We start from the raw sequence: 25,070 nt of genomic DNA, 5'->3' as shown, positions 1-25,070 counted from the left end.
TGTATTCGTTGGGCTATGTCTATATCGTCGTAAAGCTCAAACAGCTAATTGTTCCGTCGTCTGCGATAATCTTGTATGTTAGTTTCTTTAATTAAAAACTTGATTGCTAGAGAGATGCGTTCTAAATACTTGGCCGCATGAATAAACATTAAAAAATACGATCCTTCAAATTCTCAAAATAAACTATTCTCACACCCAAACTACTAGAATATTAAAATTAAGCCATAATACATAAACTATAATTTCTAATTTTTTATTACTCACTGTTTGTAACCATTTTTTAAATTTTTTGTTTTTTGCAATACGCAGTTTGAATTAGAATTAATCGCGTTAATATGTAAGTAAAAAATGTATACAGTATTTTTCATGTTTGTCTTAAACTGGTGGACTGTGATAGATGAGTATGTACAGTTGAAATATAAAAATAAAAAGTTTTATTGATTTTAATAAGCAAAATAAACAAATGAACGAAACCAAATAATTAAGAAAATACTGAAAAAAGTTAATATTTAATGCACTACTTGTAAGCCATAAAAAACGAAAACAAATTCATATTTCTGAGTGTATTCAATGTCTGTTCATATCTCGGTGTATGATAATACGAATAAATAATAATATAAAAGTTAAAAATTGCTATATCTGCGTATGTATGAGTGTATGTGTATATACATTTGACAATTAATAAGAGAATACAATTTTAAAAGTACACTTGCATCAAATCTAATTAATGTAAATTTGTCAGTGTTGAAAATTACAAATTGTATGACAACTGCATATTCGAAAAAAAATGATAAATGTGTACAATAAAGAAAAAAAGAAATACTTGCATGTATTACAGCATCTACGAAATTTCAGTGTTTTGTGGGCTGCAATTGCACTAAGTTCATACTAAGCAAAATACCAAAAACTAAGGATGTAGAACCAATTTAATGTAATATTTCTAAATGTATGTATTTACATATTAACAACATTCATTATTATATGTAATGTATTTATGTATACCCGCGGGGTATTATAATTTTAAACTCATCTCGATGTGTATAAATAAATTAACAGTATTCACATTTATTATACATATAAATATAAATGTGTAAAATCTCATTGATTGAAAATTGAATTTTAGTGTGATTAAGTAAGCAAAATAAATAAAAGAGATTTAAAACACAAAAAAAAAACACACATATATAAAATGAGAATGCAAATAAATTGATCCCAAAATTCGAAACGCGCTCGTTTTTTCATTCATTTTATTGAGTCTTTTTATTTTGTTATTACTATTGCCGAACTCTTTTTCACTTCAACAAATAAATAAATTAAAAAATAGAAATTAGAAAAAAAAACATTGCACATACCTACATACATAATTTCTATCATAGTAATTATTCCTTTTTGAACCACACGAATTCGTAATCTTTCAACTTATTTTCTTTGGCCTGCACTGGTGCGTCCAATTTGCGGAAGCGAACATGCGGCTGATAGCCAAACTCATTGGCGATATATTCAATGGTGCGTTCCACATTATCATCGCCGATGGCGTAGAAGCTGCCCTCCTTGTTGCCATTGTGCGCACCGGTCTCCCGATGCCCATTATAATCGAGGTTGTACTTGAAGCGATACAAATCGCCGGTTTCGCCAGCAGCACTGGCACCTTTCGAACCGCTCGTAAAACCGCCCGAACTGCCACCTTTGCTGCCATTTCCGCCACTTTTACTAATTCCCGCATTGCCGCTGAGTCCACCGTTGCTAGGTGTTCCGCCACCGATGCCTGCATTGGTATTAGAACGACTTGCACCGCCAGTGCTGCCAGCAGAAATTGCTGGTGCCGTTAGTTGTTTTTTCGGTGTTGTAAAGCCATTTGTTGAGCCAGTTGCGCCAACAGATGGCGCGCTGGGTGATTTCGGTAATGCTAAAGTATGAAGGGTGGAAAAGTTCAGCATTTTTATAGCAAAATTTCGCCTTAGAAATATTATTATATTTGAAAAAGTTCTCTTATGGTTGCTATAATTACCGTTCGTGCCTGTTTTCCCAGGACCTTTCTGTGAGTTCGCACCCCCGAATGTGCCTGCTGTCGCTGCCTTTGCTGTGTTGCTGCTAATAGTATTGCTGGGCGGTACAGAACCTATAAAATAAGCATAAATTATAGCAACTGCAGCCTGTTCGTAAAATATCTATTTGAGGCAGAACTGATAAGCAAAAATGTGTACTGGCATACTTTTATATTAACATAAAATCTACAAATTTTTAGTACTCACTTCCTTTGTCCAACACAAATGCAGGATTTGAATGGTTTGTGTTTGTGCTAATTGTTTCAAGTGGAGTAGTTGGCCTTTGTGTTTGTGTTGGGGTTGGTGTATTGTGTAGTGCAATTTGTTTTACTTGTGTTTTCTGTAGTGCTGCCTGTGATTTCGGTGTCGTACCTTGTGCTGTTAACTGTACCTGTTGTGCTTTCTGTGCTTTTTGTGTTGTTGATTGTGGTTTTTGTGCTACAGACTCTGTTTTCTGTGTTTCTTTTGTTGCTTCCCTATTAACTGCACTCTCGCCAACTTTTCTTGTATCAATGCCTAATCCTATAGCTTCTACTACCAATGGTGTTTGCTTCATGCTTGTTTCAACTCGTTGCACATCTTCAAACACTTTTGGTAAAATCTGTTTAATGATTTGCTTACCAATTTGCGGACCTTTTTCGGGACCCAGAGGCCTTGACAAGGTTCTTATTTCATATTTCTTATCTTGAGGTTTCTGAGTTGATGTCGTTGTTGTGGTCGGTACGTTGTTTTTCAGAAAACAGCCCGAACAACCTTGAACGCTGAAGTTGTGCTTCTCAATTGGTTTCGGTTTTGCACGCTCTGTTGTTGTGGTGGTGGTCATTGGCGGTGCTATGGCTTTTGATATAGTTGGCTTAGCCTTTGGTCGTACAATCATGTCGATTGTCTCTTTAGGAGGAGAATATTTAAAAATGTATTGTACAAAATTACATATCTTAAAATCTTACTTGGATGCTCCTCGTAGGGATAACTACGCATAGCTAATATGCGAAATTTGCCTTCCTCATCGGTTGCATAGACTGTTACGTGATAAATGCCATCGGCGGTTATGAAGCCAAATTCACCCATAACGATACCGCGCTCATCTATGTCGGCGGTAAGTAAAAATAGGTAAAATTAAAAACATATGTATGTACATACACACTTACTCTTATAACTGATTTAAACAAAGTATAGTTCAGAGTGACTTAAGGATGACAAATATTAATAACCATTTTCTTGAAATGGTTGAAATTCAGAAAGTTTTCAGAAACAACGTAATAAGTCTGCTAGAAGTGTAAGTGCAAGCCATAATTTTGAGTTAATTTTACATAATTAACACCTTAAATATTGAATGTAGTCGTCAGCTTCAGTTCCTTTCCATGTCGCGAAAAAAAGCGAATCCAACACCAGAAGTATCGAAGAGTGAACACAGCCTATCAGCCTGATTATCTGTTTTCTTGACAAAATTTTTATGAAGAATGTTGGTAAAGCTTTTTATCAAACAAAAGCTTTATTGGCATTCTCCGACAACCTTGATAAATTAAAAAGCTCTATAATTTCACAATGAGGTGAACAGTTGATAGTTGTCAAATTTCAAAAAGATGGTTGTCGAAAGTGTAAATTTACAAATTTTATTTAATTGTTAATGAAAAAAATTAATAATATTGTTTTTTTTTGGCAGAAAAGGTAAATACGATCGCGCAAAACACGAGCAATTTCAGTATTATATTCAGTTTTTGCTTTCGGGGAAAAATTGTCCTACAGCCCACAAGCAAATGCAACAGTTGTAGAGAGAATTGGCAGAAGGACCAACCAGAACCAGTACAAAATGGAAGAAGGTGAAATTGCCATTTGAAATGAAGCTATTGCATTTAAAGTCTAAAGTCTGGGTGTGTGGAAATTCCAATTAAGGGCACGAGTAAGGCTGATTAATAGCAGCCAGAGAACAAGTACAACTGGTAACAAATCGCTGACAGATTTTGAAGAGCTAGCTTTGAATACTTTTGGTGCAGCAGCTGTCGATGGAATAGGGGGAAATATTTTGGGGCTAACACTCCCATTACAAACAGTGGGATTTACCATTAAGTTTTAATGAGTTGCCACACAGCCCGGCAGCTCTGCGAAGGTTAGGTTAGGTTGACCTGTCTGGCTGAAAGCCATCACATAGACCTATTGGTCCTTAGTGGTACCAGATGGAGCTTGACCCTTACGTTTCCTTGTAGTAGGCTTCTTGTAATAAGCCTGCGTCTTTTGAGAATCTAAGTAAGCTCTGAAGCTCTAACCCCGAAAGATATTCAAAACCTTTCATACTGTAGAGCTCCTAAACATTTAATTCGGGTTCTAGCTAATGCAGTATAAGAAAATAGAAGGTGTTCAAGAGTTTTCCTCTCTTCTAGTTCACTGCAAAATCTGCAGCTATTATTGTTTGCAATTCCCATCTTGTATGTGTGTGCCACTAACAAATTGTGCCCTGTCAGTATACCTACGATAGTTCTGTTTTCCTTTCTAGACAGGGTTACTACGAATCTGGCGTATTTATATGCATTCTGTGTACACATGATTTTCGTGGCTAGATTATTCCACCTCCTGTCTATCCGTATTTTCATGCCCGCAGCGATGCCATTGTATACCGTATTTAAAGGTTTCAACATGTCGTTTTCTTGTTCGAATTGTATGTAAACAGCGCTTTTCGCAATCTCATCTACAATTTCGTTTCCTGCAATGCCCTTATGTCCGGGTACCCAATAGATGTATAACATTCTGTCTGCGGCTAATCTCTCTATGGCTTCTTTGGTCCTAAGAACGTTTTTGGATGAAATTTCATATGAGTTTATTGCCGCTTGACTGTCAACGTATATATTTATGTTGGAGTTGCTCGATGTGGCAGCTCTGCGAAGCCCCGGCAAAATATTTTTTTCAGAAGCGTGAGTCATTCGTGTCCGGCCAATTCCTTGAGAAATCATGAATTTTTAATGAAACTACTGTACGGTGCATGTTTCATACCATTTGTTTATGATAAAATATTATTAAAATAAAAACAAATTAAAAAAAATCTCTTCGGATATGTTTAGTCAAAGCTTAGAAGATGCCTTATGATTTTTTTCTAATTTTATGTTTGCGTTATATAGTAGAAATAAGCAAAATGCAAATATACTCGGAAGTTGTGAGCACTCTCTCAGAAAAGAGATTGGATGCACACTTCAGCAGAGCTTCTTTAATAATATTTGTGGGAAATTTATGGTGCATAAAAGTTGAATTAATTATTTTCAAAAAATCGATCGCTTGATAAAATAGTTGGCATACTGCATTCAAGTATATTTGCTTTAAAACACTGTATACACACCAGATCTTTTGTTTATCACAGATTAGGGTTATGTGGTTGACTTGTTTTATAGCTTTATTTTGCTACCGAACCTGTTTATAACCACTAAAGCTGTACCCATATGTACCACAATTTTTGTATATAGCAGAATTTTTCTTTTTTGAACGGCCACTAATGTTTGCCTAATTAGCGATAGCCTGCTATTTTATGCGGAACAAGCGTTCTTGCAATTTTGCTATCATCGATTTCATGGCACTATAAAAATTAACAAAAATCGAATCTTTAATTTATTTGTAAGTGGTTCAAGCGGTTTGGGTAGTCCTTTCGCTGGTTTTTTCTGAATATTTAAGTAGAAATATATTTTTGTTTACGTCAGATTTTTGTATAATATAATAATAAGTACTGAAATAGCTATTAAAGGTTGCTGTATGTTCCTCCATTTGTGAAACAACAACAAGTCCAAGTAGGAGGAGGAGCTCGGCCAAACACCCAAAACTGGGTGTCAGTGTCAATTATAAAATAAAAAATTATTGATCCTTAACCGAAGTGGCGTGTCTAGTATTATACTTGTATGTGTATTTTCGAAAAATTACGTTAGATTTTGTTAGATATAAAGTCGCCATTGTGCAAGTGCACTTTGTTCAAAACTTGGTCACTTTGGCCACAACGATTATGTATCTTGAAAAGAGTAAACTGACCATCGGCGTATATTATCCAGCTGTTGGATCTACAATATTTGACAATATTTCTGTGGTCATAAGCAATAATCGCCTAAGTCGACTTAAGAAAGAAATGAATTATGTATACTAGCATATTCAACTAATAAAACTGTATATTTACGCGAAGTTCCTATCACTCTAACTATTTTTTTAGTGTAAATATTAATAAAAACATATTAGTCTAACTCGCAACGAAGCGCTATTGCATTTACTATATGAATCTAAGTATACTTAAGAAGATGGTCAATTACAATAATGTTATAAATAAATGGCCTATAATAACTTAAGTTGTTTTTGCACCTAAATTTTTTTTAAGTTTGTCATACACAAGAGAGCTGACATAAGAGCCAAAGTGAAGGTGAGTGTTTATTACAAATTGAAAATATATATAAGCATGCACTATCTCTTCAAAAGTTGTTAATGCATTTTTGTTGTGAGTTTTTAAGAGAGCAATATCTTCATACGCGACAAATGCGAATGACATATGCTTTTATTCTTTTTGCAAAGTGCAGTTAGATTGGTATGCCTAAAGCGCCATTTTAAAATCATTTGAGTTAAGCAATTTCCTGTGATTAATGCAGAGGTTATAAGAGGTCAGAAAAAAAAAGTTTCGGTAAAATTGAATATTTTCTGAACTAAAAAAATTTAATAAAGTAATTAATAAAAATATTTAAAATTAATGAATTGGAAAACGAAGTAAATGTAACAGGTAAGATTGAACAAACAAATAGCTTTGCTAAGTTGCTTAAATTTTTGCAATTAATAGGTTATGATGAAAGCAGTCACATCTCGTTTTTAGAGGGCAGTGGGGCTGATTTACTAACAAATGTTTCTAATACTCCACTATGCAGTGAGAATGAGGCAGATAAATGAAATTTACAGGAAAATCTCCGTTTTGACAGTGATGACTCAGTCCTAGATTCCGACTATGAGGACTCAACTTCTACTAATAATGGAAATAGTAGCAATTTAGATGATGATGAACTGCTCAACGAGGCCCGACTACATCACAAAGAGCTTATTCGAGGAAACAATCATGCACAAGACGGAACTTGGGAAAAGCATACGTTAATGTAAAGGATGTTGTTGTGTCGGAAAGAAAATTGAGACCTCTTATTATTGATTGTCGCATGAAGTGCAAATCAAAGGTTCTGCTTGCATTTCAGAAAAGCATTTTTAATAAATATTAGTCGTTGGGTACGTACAATCAGATAATTTTTTTCATTGGTTCCTTAATTGAAATCAACGACAAAAAAACTCAATATATGCAAAAACACCCTGAAAGGCCACGTGAGCAAAAATTTCAGGCTGCTTATTATGTTGAGTTTGAAGGCCAAAGAGTGCAGGTATGCCAAAAATGCTTCCTACAGTGTTTTGATGAGAGTGCCAGTTTCGTCAAAACTGTTTTGAAGAAGAAATTACACTATCCTAACAGTGACCTTGTTGATAAGCGTGGATCAGGTGGAGGAAAAAATATACTTACGGATGATAAAGTTCAACTTGTAAAGGACTACATAAACAGCTTTCCAAAATACGAAAGTCACTATACCAGGAGAGATACAAGTTGCCAATACTTACATGCAGTATTATCCCTGGCCCAAATGTATACTTTGTTTTGCGATAAATACAAAGCCATCGTAGTTAGTGTTTCCTCATACAGTGGTATTTTTAAAAGTAAGTTGCATCTTTAAGGCCTTTCTACACGATATGGTTTGTACATATGACTTGTCATTCTTTCTACACTCACGTATTGTCGTATGACTTCCAATGCTTTAAGTAGTTCAATTTATTTGCTTTTTTCTTACAATAAATAAATAACTGCAAAAAATGTTGCCAACAAATTAAGGAATAGGTTAATGTAGTTATGTGTCAGGCGAAAATAGAATCGTTTCTATTTTGTATCTGCAGCTTTCTAAAAAGACATATACATATGACAAAACATATAGTGTAAGAAGCCTTTTACGCTTCTTATAATTATTTAGTTAAAAAATGTTTTACAGCCATGAATATAAAATTTAAGAAGCCAATGCTTGATACTTGTTCTACGTGCGAAAAATTTAGAGCTAAAATTGCTATTGCTAAACAGGAATCCGATGATATTCTACTACGTGATTTAGAAAAGGAACTCTTAGCCCATCAGAGTAAAGCAGATTTTGCATATGAGTCAAAAAGAAATGACAAAACTTGCTCTTCCGATGATCCCAAAGTTGAAGTGTACTTTTGATTTGCAGTAGTGCTTGCCTACCCCATAGTTAAGAAACTCAATAAGTTTCTACAAAAGGCAGCTTTGGACCTATAATTTAACCGTACAACTGGCACCCCACATTGCTTTATGTGGCATGAGGCACTTTCTGCCCGTGGCGGCAATCAAATCGCATCATGCTTATTCAAACATATAAACAATCTTCCACAAGTTAATCATGCAATCTTTTACAGTGATTCCTGAATGGGACAAAATAAGAATTCATTCGTGTGTGCAATGTTCACATTGGCTCTTGAAATTAACCCCACTCTAGAAATTAATGATCACAAATTTTTAGAACCTTGGCACACGCACATGGAATGCGATGTGGATAGACACGCTGTGATAGACATAAATACATCATCCACGTGACTGGTACAATTTTATAAGAAGTGTACGTTGCAGAAATCCGTTCAACGTAATTGAAATGAACTTACAAGATTTTTTTTGATTTCCAGCTTTTCTTAAAAACAAAGCTAATGTGGAGAACCAATAATCTAGATGGGGGAAAATTCGTTTGGAAAGATATTAGATGGCTAAGATTTACAAAGAGAAATTTTGCAAAAATTCTTTATAAAACCACTTTAGACGAATATGCTCCTTTTAAAACATTGAACTTATTACAACGTGGTGTAAATTCAATAGCAATAAGCGACTAATGTTAACACAAGACATTAAGATCAGCTCAAAAAAGAAAAAGGATCTCCTTGATTTACTACCATTTGTAAATCCATGCTTTCATCCTTTTTATAAAAGTTTGTTAACAGGTAACTCAACTGATGTACATCCAGATTTAGTAGAAGGTGAATCAGAAACCGAATAACTTCGACTGATATACATATTATACTTGTACTTTTAAATAAATAAATATTACATATAATTATTACAAAAATAAGTTTTCGGAAAATGTCATTTACTTTAAAATAATGAATTTGTAAAATTCCTTTTTTTTTAAATAAACTCGTATTAGTGAAATGGACTAACTCTTTATCTTGATAAATTTATATATGCAATAGTTCCTTAACTCAATATGTGCCACACACACAGCAACCAATTCTTTTACAATAAAAGCCTTAGTCAACATAGTCATTCTTATATCATATGTTATGTTTGCAATAAACACTTTTATTTCTTTTTATTAAATATCTCCTAAACAAAGGCAAGTTTCATTATAATTGTTTAACTGAGCATTGTGCTTGAAATGATCAATAATTATGTATTTACAGTTTTTTAAAGCTTCTTTCTACATTTCTCAGAAACGCTTCTGAATATAAAAAGCTATTTATCTCGGAAGCAAAGTTAACGACTTAGGCGATTATTGCTTATGACCACAGATTTATGAATTAGGTAATATCATTTTCCCGCATCCAGCACATTCAGTTGCGACAGTTTTATCTTTTTAATTACATATGAAGAAATTGGTTGGCGGTAAAATATTGAAGTCTAGAAAAATGCTCATTGATTAGAAACGCTTATTTGGAGGAGCTGAAGAAAATTGTTGGGTATCCAAAGGGTATCGGCGGCTTAAGAGGTTCTTATCTTCGCAAACAATTGATTATTAAGCAAATTGACTAGTACACCAAATTGTGAGGAACGAAACTCGCTTCAGGAGATTGGTTTTGATTGGAGTATTATCAAATGCAGAGATTCGAAGCATGTTGAAGTAATAAATACAATTTTATTGCGACATTGTCCGTTATGAGACTCGACATTGCTCTGAGTGTTTTGATTGAATTATCTAGCACCATCTCCTTAACTGTCCTGCTCTCGCGGCACTAAGATTTAGGATTCTAGAAAACTTGGCTAGGAATAGTAAAGCGAAAGAGAGCAACATATTGTTAGAATAGGATAGATAGTATTGCGAATGCGAGTGCCTTGTATATGCACGTTATAGTGTTAGACGCTACATGTGCGCACGACTCTAACCCCACGCTAATACATCGGAGCGAGAGAGAGCAACGCATAGTTAGAATACGACAAATCGTATTGTTTTTATAAATTTTGTCAATTTGTATTCTCTGCAAATGTTGTGAATTTATTTAGATATATAATATATTCTTTCTTTCTTCTCTCTCTCTCATTCTCTCTCGGGTCTCTCCCTCTTTCTTTGTCTGCCTTGAAAGTTTCACTTCTGTTATGTGTACTACGCTACACGCACTGCTTCTTTATACATTTTACATACTATGTTGTTAAAAAAGTTTTGCGGTTCGATAGGAGATGATAAGTTTGTACAAACCGCTGCTGGTCTTCGTCAAGGAAGTTCAAAAACAGAACAGAACAACACCAGAAATCATAGAAAGTATACAGGATATCGTATTGGAAAATTCTTAAGTGACTGAAAAAGATTTAGTAGAAGCCTTAGGCATCTCGTTGGGCAGTGTAAGCAATATTTTGACTGAAGTATTGGGTTTCAAAAAGCTGTGTGCACAATGGGTGCCGCATTCGCTAAATATGGAACATAACACATTCGAATGCGACTCTCTCAGCAATATTTAGAGGGGGTTCGAAAGAATAAAGTAAATTTCGTGCGTCGATTTACCGCTGTGTATGAGACTTGGATCTATCACCATTATCCTAAATCAAAAAAAAGGATAAAGAATGCTGTGAATCTGGTTCTTCGGCTCCAAAACGAGTTCGCGTCCAGAGAGCAGCAAACTGGTAAAACAATGAATTCTGAATATTATTGTAACCATTTAGACCAGCTCAAGGAAAAAATTCGCGAAAAAAAGACCCAGTTGTCAAAAGAAAAAAATTATTTTTCATCAGGACAATGCATCGTGTAAAGTAATATAAAATAAGCTGGAAGCATCATAGCCTTTTTTGTAACGTGCGGCCTGCAATTTTAAATATACGTTTGGCAGAACAGTTGTTTTTTTTTCATTATACATTCATGCATGTGAATAATTACAGATGTAAAGTATGTACTTTTATTTTTAATATACCGATTTTTGCAAAATATATTATAATATATTATTCTTAAAAATAAAACATTTTTTTTATATAAAGTACATGTATAACATATCGAAAAACCCATCCCTGCCTCCATACACAGTGTAATCGGTAGAAATTTGTTCACGTTATGAATAAGGCCAACTGGAGAAATGTGGCGTGAGCTGGGCCAAATAGAAAATAGAAATATTTATACATTTTTCTCATCCTAATTCTTTGAGTAAATCATTTGTAAGGTATTAGAACAACAATTTCTACTTGGCCTAAGCCCTTAAGTAATTGTCATTGAGTATCTGCTGAAAAAATGGATACATAAAATTTAAAAAAAGAAGATATTTAACTGGAGATCAAAATCTTTTACTCTATGATGCTCTATGATGAGCTCTAAGTTGAAATTTTAAGATTACGAATCACGAAACCATTTGCGATTTAATGCCATCTGCCAACTCTTTAGTTGGAATGGTATTTGTCATAGTTATTAATCAACTCGTAATAAAAATTGATTCATTAACTCATTAACATTTAATAAGTCAGTTTCTTTTATATTTGCGCGCCCATTATTAGCTTGTTTACGTTTTTTGAGTGTGGAGCAAGTGATCTTATGCAAATTTCAAAACCAGTAACCATTACCAGCACACATTTTTTTCTGGATCATTTTTTAGAACAAAATCTTATTTCGGTATTGCTTTCTTTGTATATACATATGCATGTTCAAATGTATACGAGTATACGTATATGTTATATAATTGATAAATGTAAGAATTTATGGCATCTGAGTTGAGGAATAGAAAAAATTAAGTGAGAATAAAAAAGTTAAGTATTACAAACAGGCATTTATTAAATTACTTTTTAAATAACAAATTTAAATATAAAAAAGTATTATTTCTTTAATATGCATATCTGAAGTGAAGAGACATAGTATCAATCACCTCATGACAAAAAAACATTACTGAATTGATCGATATTGTGATAAATGGAACTCATATAATTTTAAGTAGTTTTCAAATACTTCAAATCGCTCGGATTATTATAGCAACTAAAATTCTCATCTTCGCATCTGTCAAACGCGTGACGAAATAAATACTCAACAATTTAGGTACCAAACTCCCCCAACTACTTTCAGAAGTTACTTTGCAAAGAGAAACCACCGCAAATTTATGCGGCTATGTGAAATAAGTGAAATTAAAACACATAAATGGAACTGGATTGATTTTCCGTAGACGACAATGTTACAAAAATGGCTTTCACATGTAACCCATGTAAGAGCTCTTCCAGAGCCACCTGGAACGAAATTAGACAGAAAGTGGCTGATAGAAATCGGTAGAGAGCGTTTTTTGCGCCCTAGGAGCAATAATACGTGCAGAGAGATGCTTTTATATTAGTTCTTCAGTTCTTCTTAAAAATATCATACAAAAGAATACTTATATGATGCAGGAATAAAAAAAAAAACAAAAAAGGGGAAATGAGTATGTGTAATATCACAAACTTTGGTAGAATAGGGAGGGACCTAGCCAAGTTATTTGTTGTTAAATAATGCTTCAGGTAGGATATTATATCTAGTTCCTGATCAGGAATGCTATATTTTATAGTAGCTTTGACGTTAACGTCGCTTAAGTAGTCGGGATGATGTACAAAGAGCAGGGAGAAGGGATTATGGGAGCAGATTCATGGAATTTTGAGTTATATAAAATTCTCCTAGTCATTGGAATGGAAAATATTTCTAGGGATTAATATTAGGTTAGATTAAGTTAAGTTACGGTGGTTGATGCTCTCCATAAGGGTGTAGAGGGGCCCAACTTAGGTCTAGAGGCTCATTTTGAAACCTTTAAATTGGAGCTAAGTTCGCCTTCTAATTCCCAATGGGGTGAAACCACAGCATCATTCGGATAAACGATAAAATACTGTGAATCGCTGCAAATTTCGAGTCCGCCAGACGACCAAAAAAGTAGAAGTTTAAACAGCGATATCGAGTTCTGGAAAGAGCGGGTCAATGGCAGAGACAGAAGTCATTTGATGTAAGCTCCATTCGTTTCCCTTGTATTCCCATTAAGCAGTGCCCGTACTAATGGAAGGTCATTCTATATTGATGAGGGACTTACTTCTTTGCTGATTTTTCTACGCCAAACTTGTTCAGTTATCTCACAATTAGGCTTCGTGGTCCATTTACTGATTGATGTAGAACGACCTGATCTAGATATTGCTTGACGGATTGCTAAAGGGATGCCCTCATATTGGGAAGCATTGATTGATTTAAGATCAGCTCGGCTCCAGGTCAGCCACGAATCAATTTCCAGAAATACTGTGTTCAGGAATTCAGATAACGTTCGTGGTGCACCACCTAGCCATCTCATTAAAAATAGCTGTACTCAACTAACACATTGGGAGAATCACTATTGCATTGATAGGTTGTTCTGTAATAGACGAGTTCCTGACCCACGGCATAACCTGCTGTATACCTATTAACTCAGAGATTAATATTAAGTGTGACATAGAAATTCCTTTCGCTCCTTCTCAGAAAAAAGTTTGACTTAAAGCATTTATGTAAGCATACATACCTACATACATCATCTCAATACTAAAGATGATTTAAGACTTAAGCCCATTAGAAAAACACGGTGTACTTAAATTTTAGATAAACCCTTAGTTTCCCCTTTATGAAGAATGCAGCCAAAAAAGTAAAACCTGAACTGATTGAATTTATAGTTTCAAATTAATAGTCCTTGATGGAGGCGTGTTCCAGTGAACAAAATAAGTGATATTTTGCTAAAACTTGATAGTTTGTTAACCTTAATTAGGGCTTTTTCAAATTTGCCTCCATTGGGCTTGTAAACAGGTTCCCAAATTTACATTTCTCTTGTTTGAATACATGTGTATATAACTACCTACTTCCTATATTGAGTATTTGCTTAGTCTCTTTAGCATTAAATAGGAAATCTTTGCTTTGAGATCGCAGCGTCTAGCTAGTAAAAATTATAATATAAAATTTTCAATAATTTGCGCTGTCTTCATATAAATTTGTACACATATCGTCTTGATGTTTTCACACAAATAGAAAGCCCAGCCATTCCTTTGTAGCACAGATATCGTTTTAAGAGAAGTTTTTCATGGTAGAAATATACTCGAAGGTTCACCACTACTAATGAAAGAGCGGCCACTGTTAGAAAAGTTATGCTAATACGCATTGCTTTTATATCAAATATACAGTCACTCACACGATATTTGATATAAATACAGTGGATATTTTTTGTATCTTATGTTAAGAAATGAGTTAAAAGAAAATAAATAAAATATATGTATACTCTGTTTCCAGTTCCGCAAAAATAGAACATTAAAAAAATCGTATATGTATCAAATAAGGTATGAGTGACTGTGGGACCAATACGTCCACATAGCGGTGCGTATGAAAAAGGTGAATTACCTGATGTTCTATGTTTTAGACAGACCGAGAGGAGAATAATGATGTTTCACTTGATGTTTTATAAGCAACAGCTAACACCGTAGAAGAAGAAATGCCCAACCTGTTTTCTTGAAACGTCCAAAACAAGAGATTTATCGAATTACTTTCGAACTTAAAAGTTATTGCCTCCAATAATTCGTTTAACTGCGAACCTGTTTGGATGCTCTTACTTAAATTTTTTGATAGTGTTGACATTTCTACATGCAGATATGTATCTTATAACACGTTCCTAAATTCTACATAAAATAAACGCATAAATAAATTTATCCTTTTAAGCATACTTAGAGCCTCAAGCCAAAGAGCATCACATGGGCGCCTCATGATTAGAATTCGTTTCAAATTTGCATTTCGTTTATATTCTACCAGTTTTCTTGTGATTTAACCTTTATGGGTTGTGTTTTTGGGTTTTGAACATCCATGTACTTTCGCAAAGCCATAAAATAGCTAGCCATATACGAGTATTACTACAAACTCTATGCTGTATAATTATCCATTCCCATATTCTCTACATTGACCACTTTTCAACTCTATTCTAAGCATGACGAGTTAACTCGCTTACTTATGCGTTTATGTGTGCGTTTGTGTTCATAAATTTACATATTTCACTCCCACATATAAACGTGGCGAACTCGTGCCTTCATTCAGCTTTTTCAGCTGGTATATCGATGATATATTATAACTATGTCGTTTATGCTTAGCATGGCTGGCTTCACTTACCCATAGAAGATCGATGATTTTCAAGTGAATATACACACACACATCTGTATGTAGTTTACAATGTACATTTGTGCAGGGACATGTTTTTGTTTGTTTCGTAATGCAACAATTGCTGTTTACCGCTTGCTGCATCGACAGCCACCATGATGAGTTTTTCAATAACTGGCCACTTCGGTCTTTAAAGGTTATGCAACTACAAAGGTTTTTATACATATTTTTCACCATATGCGACTATGTAATTGTTAACAAGTGTATGTATATAATTACACATGTTCGCTTCATAGACTTTGCAATATTCTGAAAACCATTAAAGATGTACGGGTATATGTGTATGTATGTATACTCAGCAAATTTGTTAATAGTTTTTTTCCAGCAATATTTTAGACTTGCACGAATATATTTATGTAAGTATTTGTTAGCTTCTTGATATTTTATGAGTATATTTATAAGACCAAATATTTATTTAGTTTTATTAAGTAGTAAGCGAATGCGCTTTTGAAGCAACATTAAAAATATTTATGTTTAGGGGCTCCACGCCTGGGGTTTGAGGGGTCACAAGTCCCCCATGTGAAGCTATTAACATATTACACTGTTGAGATAATTGGCATGTAAAGAGATTACAGAGCAGCACACGTTTTTTTATGCAAATACCAGAGGTTGGTTGGATAGTCGCCCCCGAAGCATAGGGACCTGGGCATCAATTCTCGATCTATGTAAATGTGAAGTTAAAAAAGTTTTCATTTTAGTTTTCAAAGACACTTTCCACTCCATCTTTTCAAAAACGATCATTTGGCGATTCTCGTTCGTGCTATGATAAGAGTGTTTCGTTTACACTGTAGCCATAAAACCTTTGCAAGTGCGATACTCGTATTCAAATTTAAAATGGCATTGTTTTAAAGGTAGAGTAAATTTAAAAAAAATATGGTGCAAATAATTATTTGCTTGATTTGGAGCAAAGGATTAGTGATGAGAAAAGGCAAGATAACGATATGTAGTAAATTTAATCCTATTTGAATTTTTAATCCTATTGATTTAATATTAATAAAAATTTGTTAATGGTGCTGAGATACTCACTTAGCGATGGACAAAATTCACCAACGATGAGGTTTAGTTAGAGGACTTTGAGGAACCTCAAGTACATGTTAGTATGCTTATTATCTAAAACTATTGATTAAAGGTAATTCAGGTGCACCAAAATACTTAAGTAATAAAAATACCCCAAATAAACTCTTTTTCTTTAGTTAGAAATATTAAACTTAAATATTAATTATGCATATATGCGTATAGTGGCTTCCAGATGAAGTAGTCCAGTGTTCTATCTACAATAGTTACTAAATTTTTCGTGCATAATTATTTTTTCGTTATTTGTCTAAGTTGATAATATTAGTTGACACTCCCCTAAAAAACTATAGGGTTTTCCAATAACAGGTGTTACAGGTGAATGGATTGCGCTATCGAGAGATGATTAACGATTTTTTATGGCCGGAATTGGATGGTATTGATCTGGACAACGTTTATTTTCAACAAGACGTAGCACACAAGCAACGAAACCATTGATCTTTTACGGGAAAAGTTTCCGGACAGTGTTATCTCTCGAAGAGGTGATCACAATTGGCCACTGAGATCTTGTGATTTAACATCTTGCGACTTTTTTCTTTGGGGCCACGTGAAAGAGAAGGTCTATGCCAACAGCTCAGGGTTAATTTAAGACCCTCAAATATGGAATTCGTGAGGCTATCGAGGATATAGGGCAGCCACTTTGCAATTCGGTTATGGAATATTTCATGAAAAGGATGTTGTCCTGTAAGCGTGGTGGTGGTGGTCATTTGCTTGATGTTAAATTCCACTATTAACGGCATACCTTCCTCTTTTTAATAAAATAAACATCCGATCATTTATATTAACAAATATAATTTTTCTTTGAATATCAAATAACACTTTTTATTGGAAGACCCTTTATTAACAACATTTTTACCGAAAAAAATTCTATAATACAACACAACCTAATAAACGGAAAAAAGTAGGCTTTGATGGTAACTTTGTACCTATAAAAACCTGAAAAATTGACAATTTTTCAAATAATTACGGAAACATATATTAATTTTAATTCAATTACGCAATGGGCAAAAAACTAGAATAAAATGTGAATTAAAAAAAGGCAGTTTATTTTAAAATAATTTGACGTTTCTTTTCATTTTTTCACCGAACACGAAACGAACATGTAATGAAAACAGGAAAAAACTTTTCATTTCACATTTACAAAGAACGAGAATTGACTCCCTGTTCTATGTTGCACCAATAAACACGAAGCAAGGGAAAAATGAAGAAATAAAATATTCGAACTCTGATAAATAAGAATGGCGAATAAAGCAATGAAAAACAGTCCGTCAGTCGGCTCCACGATTCCATTCAGAGGAAGTGTGAATCATTTTGTTCTCATTATAACATACACCTTCACAAGATTTAATTAACTTGGGATGTGAAGACTCTGTATCATTTGAAGCACAGGCGCCATTACGATTGGACTTTGCAAAAGTGTTCTTATGTGCTATTGAAAGCTTCTGTATCGGGCAACCCTGGTGTTGCAATCTGGCAACTGACAGCTGTATCGCAAAGTTTGACATTTTTTGGCTTTTACGTACTCAGAACGTTTTGAAATACCAGCACTATTTGTGTTGCTTACAGTAACTTAAAAGATTCATCTCGGTCCAAAAATGGAATTAAATCGTGAACATTTTTGTGCGATTATTTTTTACAACTTTCGACGCGGATTAACTCAGCAACATTGCACGGATGAACCTAATTTATTTTTTGGCGATGAAGCTCCATCAAGGACCAGTGTTTATCGATGGTATGGTGAATTCAATCGTAGTCGTAGCTCACTCCAATATGAATTTAGTGAAGGTCGTCCAAAATCAGTTGTTGTTCCGAAAACCATTGATGCTGTGCGCGAACTGATATTGCAAGATCGTCATGTGACCTATCGTGAGATTGAGACAATCTTAAGCATTAGTGGGACCAGCATACATTCAATATTGCATAAACATTTGACTGTCAAAAAAATTTGTTCGCGTTGGATCCCACACAATTTGTCAATCGCTCAAAAAAAGGCTCGTGTCGATTGGTCGAAACACGTCTATGACATCGTGACAGGTGATGAATCATGGATTTACGCGTATGAGCCCGAAAGTAAACAGCAGTCGACTGTATGGGTGTTTCAAGATGAGCCAAATCCAACAAAAGTTGTTCGCGCACAAAGCACTACCAAGAAAATGGTCGCCTGTTTTTTCGGAAAAACTGGACATGTCGCAACCGTACCACTAGAACAACTCAGAACAGTAAATTCTGAGTGGTACACAACCATTTTTTGCCAGTTGTCTTAAAAGGAATTAGGAAAACCAATCGCCAAATATCACTCTTCACCAGGACAATGCGAGCTCTCACACATCGGCTCAAACAACTGCATTTTTGAGCACCCAAAGCATCGAATTATTGGGTCATCCGCCGTATAGTCCTGACTTGGCACCGAATGACTTCTTTTTATTCCCGTACGTAAAAAACAAACTGAGAGATCAACGTTTTTCGACACCTGAAGAAGCGGTTGCATTCAGAATGCATGTTTTGGAGGTACCTCATTCAAAGTGGCAAAGGTGCTTCGACAATTGGTTCAAACGCATGCAAAAGTGTATAGATCTTCATGGAGAATATTTTGAAAAACAATAAAGTGATTTTCGATGATTAAAATTTGTTTTTGTTCTCTAATCCCGACACATGAAAGGCATCCCTCGTAGAAGTGCTTAATGGATCTACTGCAATATAACCCAAAATGATAGAGTCTCATTTAGCAAGTATAGGGTAGCTGCGGAGAAGTTTATGAGGTAAGTCCACCTTTTTACCTGTGATGTCATTTTCGAGATGTTTACTTTTAATGACAGTAGAGCACAAGTGTCTCCATCAAAAGCACCTGCTGGATCATAGTTTTCCTTTCCAGTGAACTCCACTAGATGACTACCGCATGCATCAATACAGCTATTGGAGTATTTTCGACAAAATGCCCAAAGTAACAAATGGCCGCTCTATTCAAAGTTTAGCTTTCAGAAAAGTTTTCTTTAAATTTGGAACTCATAAAAAAATATAAAATTATCCAAAAAAATTCTTCACACGTCACTGGATCAATGCTTAACGGGTGTGCTTGTGTTATGTTTTTCTCGGTCCACTCGGTCATTACATCTTTACATTATTCAATAATTGTTAATGTCGCTTCTTTAGCTGAGGAGTGGAATCCATAAAGTGAGCATCTGACACTTTAAATGTAAATTTATTTAATATCATTTTATAGTTTTTTATGCTCACGAATCTAATACTGATTTTGCCAATATGTACATACATATGTATAAATATATGTAATTTTTTATCTAATGAAAAACTTAAATTTGTGTAGGATGTGGAATATACCGCATCATTTTCAGAGAGCAATTAGGTTTGCAATATTAAAAAAATGATTTGAATGCGTTTTGTGAAGTGAAAATGATTTCCAGGTGAAACTAAACACATTACTACATGACTCCAAAATTATCATAAAAATCAATTAAGCGTTTGGAAAACAAGGTGGACGTGTATGTATTGAATTTGCATGCTACGAGTAACATAATGACGCAAAAACACATTAGAGAACAATAGGAAAAAAACGAGATTTTGGCTGCGGAATATGATGCACATTCACCTTATAGCTTTTATTAGCTCTTTAGAATGATATAAGTGTGTAGGGCAATATTTTATTATAATTAAATTTTTTATTTAATTTATTTAATATTTTAATTTACACTTCAGCCTTCAAAATCCATATTCATACAATTTCCAACTATTGAACTTGACATTTTCCCTTCAGAATTTTTGTAGGCTAATTAACGACGAGCTGGCAAGAAAAGGAAGCTATCTTTAGTTAAGCTGAAGTTAATGACAATATTAAAAAATCGCCTAAGCGGTTAAGTTAAGAAGAAGAAGAATGTTAACTGAAGTATTACGAATGTTATATTTTTAATATAAACTTATAGGTGGGAATTTTTGGGACGAATAATTTATTTTTGATACCTATTTTTTTGTATAAAGAACTAAAAGATGACGCAAGAAAGCCAATTATTGTAATTTGTAGCAAGAAAAGTCAATGCAGGTATTTTTATATGTAAATCAAACTGAAGCGTGGAAAAACCCAACCTATAAAAACTTTCTGAAGCACAAAGTGAAGCTGAACTTAAGAAAGCATACGGAAATTAAAACACTAAATACTACGTAGATGCAGGGATCCGCATAAAAATAGAGAAAATTAAGTGCGTACACCTTAAAAAAATCCGAAAAAGAAATCCATTATTTTCTCGGTACATGGCTGTAGTGATCGATATCTCGTCAAATATCTATTAAACCATTTTAAAGTTTATGCTCGGTGTCAAGGGGACATTTCACACTAAAAAAATTCGTTTCCTGTTTTTTGTTTGTTCTATTCAGGTGTGAGTTACAGGCTGTTAACAATTGAAATCAAAAAAGAGAAAACTCGTTTCATATTACAGTTTCTCTTTGATAAAGGGGAAACTGCAAGCCCGACCGCTGAAAATGTGAATGGTGTTTATGATGCCAATACTGTAACAGCTAACTATGTGCAATTGTGGTTTCGTTGATTCCGTTCAGGCATTTCTAAAAGAAGCTCGATGATTAGGCTCCACACCAATTAACTTCAAAAAGCATGATGGATCGAGTTTCCGTCTACGAAACCCATTTCATAAACAGATTGTGACTGGGGATGAGAAATGGGTCACATACGACAATATTGTGCAAAAACGATCGTGGTCGTGAATTGAAGCAGTTCAATCCGAACTAACGGCCAGTAAGGTTCTACTGTGTATTTCGTGCGACTTGAAAGAAGTCATTTATGTATTATGAGCTGCTCCCGTATGACTAAACATTAAATTCAGATATCTACTGTCAACAACTGGACCGTTTAAAGCTAGGGATTGACCAAGAATTGGCCAGCAGAATAGGAGTTGTGTTCTATCAAGACAACGCAAGACCACAGGCGTCTATAGTAACTCGCCAAAAACTCCGGAAGCTTGGTTGGGAAGTTATAATACACCCACCATATATTTTGGACCTGTCGCCAAGCGATTGCCATCTTTTTCTCTCAGTGCAAAATTTCCTGAGTGATAAGAAATTGGTATAAAGAGAGGATTGTAAAAACGATTATTACAGTTTTTTGCCAATAAGGACCAAAACTTCTACAAGAGAATTTTTATAAAACTACCTTTAAAATGGCAACAAATTATACAACAAAACGGTGCATATTTGACCCAAATCGGATAATCCTAAACATCTTAAATATAGTTTTGAATTTTACTTAAAAAAAAATGTTTTCTTTTCCCCAAACTATTATTAACTTTCGAACCTACGTTCTCTCTTTGAATTCCGAATGGTAGTATTTGCTTACTTATGTCCAACGTGGACACCGACATTGGTATAAGTCATATGATGGTCGTGCACAAACTGACTCGAAGATGCTAGGTGATGTGGTTCAAATAAGATATTTGACATACTGGTATGCAATTACATTTTATCAAACTTCTTAGTCTCATAGTTTTGAACAAAAACATGAACTAGAAACTTGCAGCTCTGAACTACAAACAATGGATACTTAATATACGCGCGATTAATATTTCTCTCTTGGCTGCCCCGCTGATTGATAAGAACACTTCTACTATTACCGTTAGCAAATATTTTCGAACGGAAATCGCAGACTTCTTGAAATGCAGCAAGAAAAGAAGCAGAGCTGACACAAGTAAAAAAAAAAACCCTATGAATGCTAATTTTTGCACCAGAGTGCAATAATACGCACCTTTTTTCTCTTGACGATGCTGCTGCTTCTCGATTGTGAAACCAAATTGGTAAGGTCGTTCGGTTGATGCAGCCTCTGAGCACGGCAAGTAGCCGGACAAGACTGTTAACTTAAAATATAAAAATAAAAGAATGTTGCATGTGATAAAGTTCAACACCTCAAAGACACCACAAACTAAATACTTACGCATGCAACAAAAAGCAATGCCAACACTAAAGGCAACTGCATTTTTGACTTGACGCTAATGTTGTTGTGCAGACAAATGGATGCTTGCATAATATGCCGAATTAAAAGCAATTAACTGTAAAGGAATTCTCTTTTTCTGTAATTCGAAAATGCGTTTTTCTTAATACTTTTAGGTTATGTTCACTTGATTATTTATTGATGATTTTATCTTATTTTCTTGAATTTTTTATGGATGACACGCACTGCACTGCACTCTACTAACAAAAGCACACTGAAACACTTCGTTCTTCGCGCCTGCGCCACCGTAATTACTAACGCGTACTATTGGGTGCTTAGCTTAACGAGTATGTACTGTATGTTTTAGCAACACCTTCCCGTTTGTCTGTTCGTACGCTTACTTGGAGCGTTGTGCTGGGCCACCGTTTTGAAACACACCTCGTTGTGTTCTGCGCGAAATTGACAAAGTTAATAATATTAAGTAAACATTAGAAAACATTAGAACAGCGTTAAGAGATGTGTTGGCGTAGTGGCATTTCAACGGTATGATATTTATGTTGGTGTTGGTGTTGGTGTTGGTGTTAGTGTTGGTGTTGGTGTTGGTGCTGATGTTGATGTTGATGCTGTTGCTGATGCGTCTGCTATTTCCTTTCATGCTCTGTTGCCACTGATAGGAATAAACACACACTTATACACACACATAGATAAGCACGGAATGAGCATTGCTGGTAAAATCCACCTTACACCTACACTCTTGCATAAGAACAATGACAACAACGACACTTTTACTCACAACTACTACTGTGTACGGTTGCTGTTCTCACGGAACCACAACCGCAATACACATAAAAACCTGTCATCTATTGTGAATAGGCGGCACGTGTCAAACGAGATGTCAAGCTAAGTATTGAAGCGCTCCAGACTCTCTGTAAGCGTAGAGGTGCAAAGTTGTTTATGCATGCGTCTGAGTTATCTTTTATCAGTTTGTGTTTTTTTTTTTTATATTTGTTTGGGCTCTAGCAGTTTGAAGGCAAAACGTGCTTGCTTGTTGATTTACAAACTAATAGGTGCCTTAGTGCACAAAAACAAAACAAAAGAGAAATAAAGGTTAGTCAAAATTTTACATGTTTGACTTAAAGCTATATCACTGATCTGAGCATCAACCAAATAGTGCCGGAAAAAGTTAATTCCTCTTCTATGTAGTTCCACAATTGAACTCTAACACTGATTTAAGTTAAAATAAATGTTATGTTAATTTGTCTAATCGGCACCGATCCCAGTTAGACCATAACTAGCCGCTAATGCTGCTAAGATTTAGTGTGCTCCTATATAGGTGCTCCTGATCACTTCAGTATTATATTCAGCTTCAGATTGTCCAGTTCTAATTTATTTGCGTAAATTGGTATATTACTTCAACTACTAGGTAGTGATTATTTCTTCTATACAACCTTCGTACCGCTTACCTTTACTTGTTTCTTTTATCTGTACACAGTGTAGCGTACTGACTAAATATCAGTAAATAGTATCGCACATATTCAAGTATAGAGTAAAATATTTAAGCGTTAAAAATTATAATTTTTTAGATTATTGTACTGAAATTGATTTATTTTTCATCACTCATTAGTTTTTTGTTTCGAATTTTACAAAAGGAAATACATCAAAATTTAGACTTTCAAATTTCTCTTTTTCCACAGCATTACAACGCGGGGTGCGTTAAAGCTTCCTTCACAATACTCTTTCTGAGCGGTTGATCTTGAGGTTTTGTTTCATAGTTACGTAATCCCGAATTCTTGAGATCGTTTTTCACTGCGTCTATCCATCGGTTCCTCGGTCTGCCCTTGGCCTTTACGCCCATTAGCTTTCCTTTCATGGGTTTCTTCTCGGCACAGTCAGCAGGCCTACGGGTAACATGACCTAGCCATTGTATGTGATGCACTTTAACAAAACGCACAAAACGCCTTTAGTTCGGAATTTTACCGGACTCTATAAGTACCATCAACCATTCTTATTCGGCCAAACCTCTCATCCATAGGTTAAAATTGGTGGGATAAGGATAGTTTTAGTCAATAGCTGGGACTTGAACCAGTTAAAATGGGCATAATACGTTTTTTACATTTGACATAACATAAATATTGAGGAACATAGTAACCGCGTCAAACTATGCACGTATTAGCAACCTTCGTCGTGAAATTGGCTAACCAACTGTGACTGAAGTAACAAAGCAATTTGCCACAGCTCATAAACAACAACTAAAAAGTATGTCAACTATGCAACATATAGCTTATTTCGGCTCGATTCTTCTCGTAGACGATTAAAACGAACAACGGATGCATACATTATGGAGAGCGAATAGCGAATTATGTATATTATGTATATAAGTATATAGAAGTTCCTAAATAATATATAAGTATATACAAGTACCTAAATATTTACTAGGTGTATTTGTACAATGCTGCTAAATTTATAAGAATTGTTAATATTATAAAAAGTAAAAAACAAAAAAAGAAATTTACGTTAATATATTAATCTGAGTTAAATGAGAGCAATTTCCCCAAATATTTGTTTGATACGAGT

At 34.6% G+C, this 25,070-nt stretch overlaps 1 protein-coding gene across 1 annotated transcript; it reads right to left on the bottom strand.

Moving 5' to 3' along the window:
- Positions 1 to 1,283: 1,283 nt before the first annotated feature.
- Positions 1,284 to 24,048, bottom strand: LOC129241954 (protein lethal(3)malignant blood neoplasm 1-like). The gene is made up of 7 exons (XM_054878504.1): positions 23,960 to 24,048; positions 22,500 to 22,945; positions 22,314 to 22,422; positions 2,993 to 3,130; positions 2,667 to 2,933; positions 2,009 to 2,119; positions 1,284 to 1,906 (listed from the first exon to the last, which is right to left on the bottom strand). Exons 2-7 carry the CDS (start codon positions 22,587 to 22,589, stop codon positions 1,380 to 1,382), a joined length of 1,242 nt encoding a protein of 413 aa, XP_054734479.1. The 5' UTR covers positions 22,590 to 22,945; positions 23,960 to 24,048; the 3' UTR covers positions 1,284 to 1,379.
- Between the last annotated feature and the right edge of the window lie 1,022 nt (positions 24,049 to 25,070).

Source organism: Anastrepha obliqua, chromosome 3 (genome assembly GCF_027943255.1).
Source record: "Anastrepha obliqua isolate idAnaObli1 chromosome 3, idAnaObli1_1.0, whole genome shotgun sequence".
Classification (NCBI taxonomy): Eukaryota; Metazoa; Arthropoda; class Insecta; order Diptera; family Tephritidae; genus Anastrepha; species Anastrepha obliqua.
This window is presented reverse-complemented; position numbering and strand designations above follow the sequence as displayed.

Bases quoted from the DNA above. Each gene is read 5' to 3' on its own strand.
- LOC129241954 (XM_054878504.1), bottom strand. From the start codon at position 22,589: ATGCAAGCATCCATTTGTCTGCACAACAACATTAGCGTCAAGTCAAAA. The intron at 3,131-22,313 runs GTGCGTATTATT...CCGCCGACATAG, and splicing joins GCATCGTCAAGAGAAAAAAG to ATGAGCGCGGTATCGTTATG. The intron at 2,120-2,666 runs GTAAGCAAATCA...CTTATTTTATAG, and splicing joins CGAAAAAGGTCCGCAAATTG to GTTCTGTACCGCCCAGCAAT.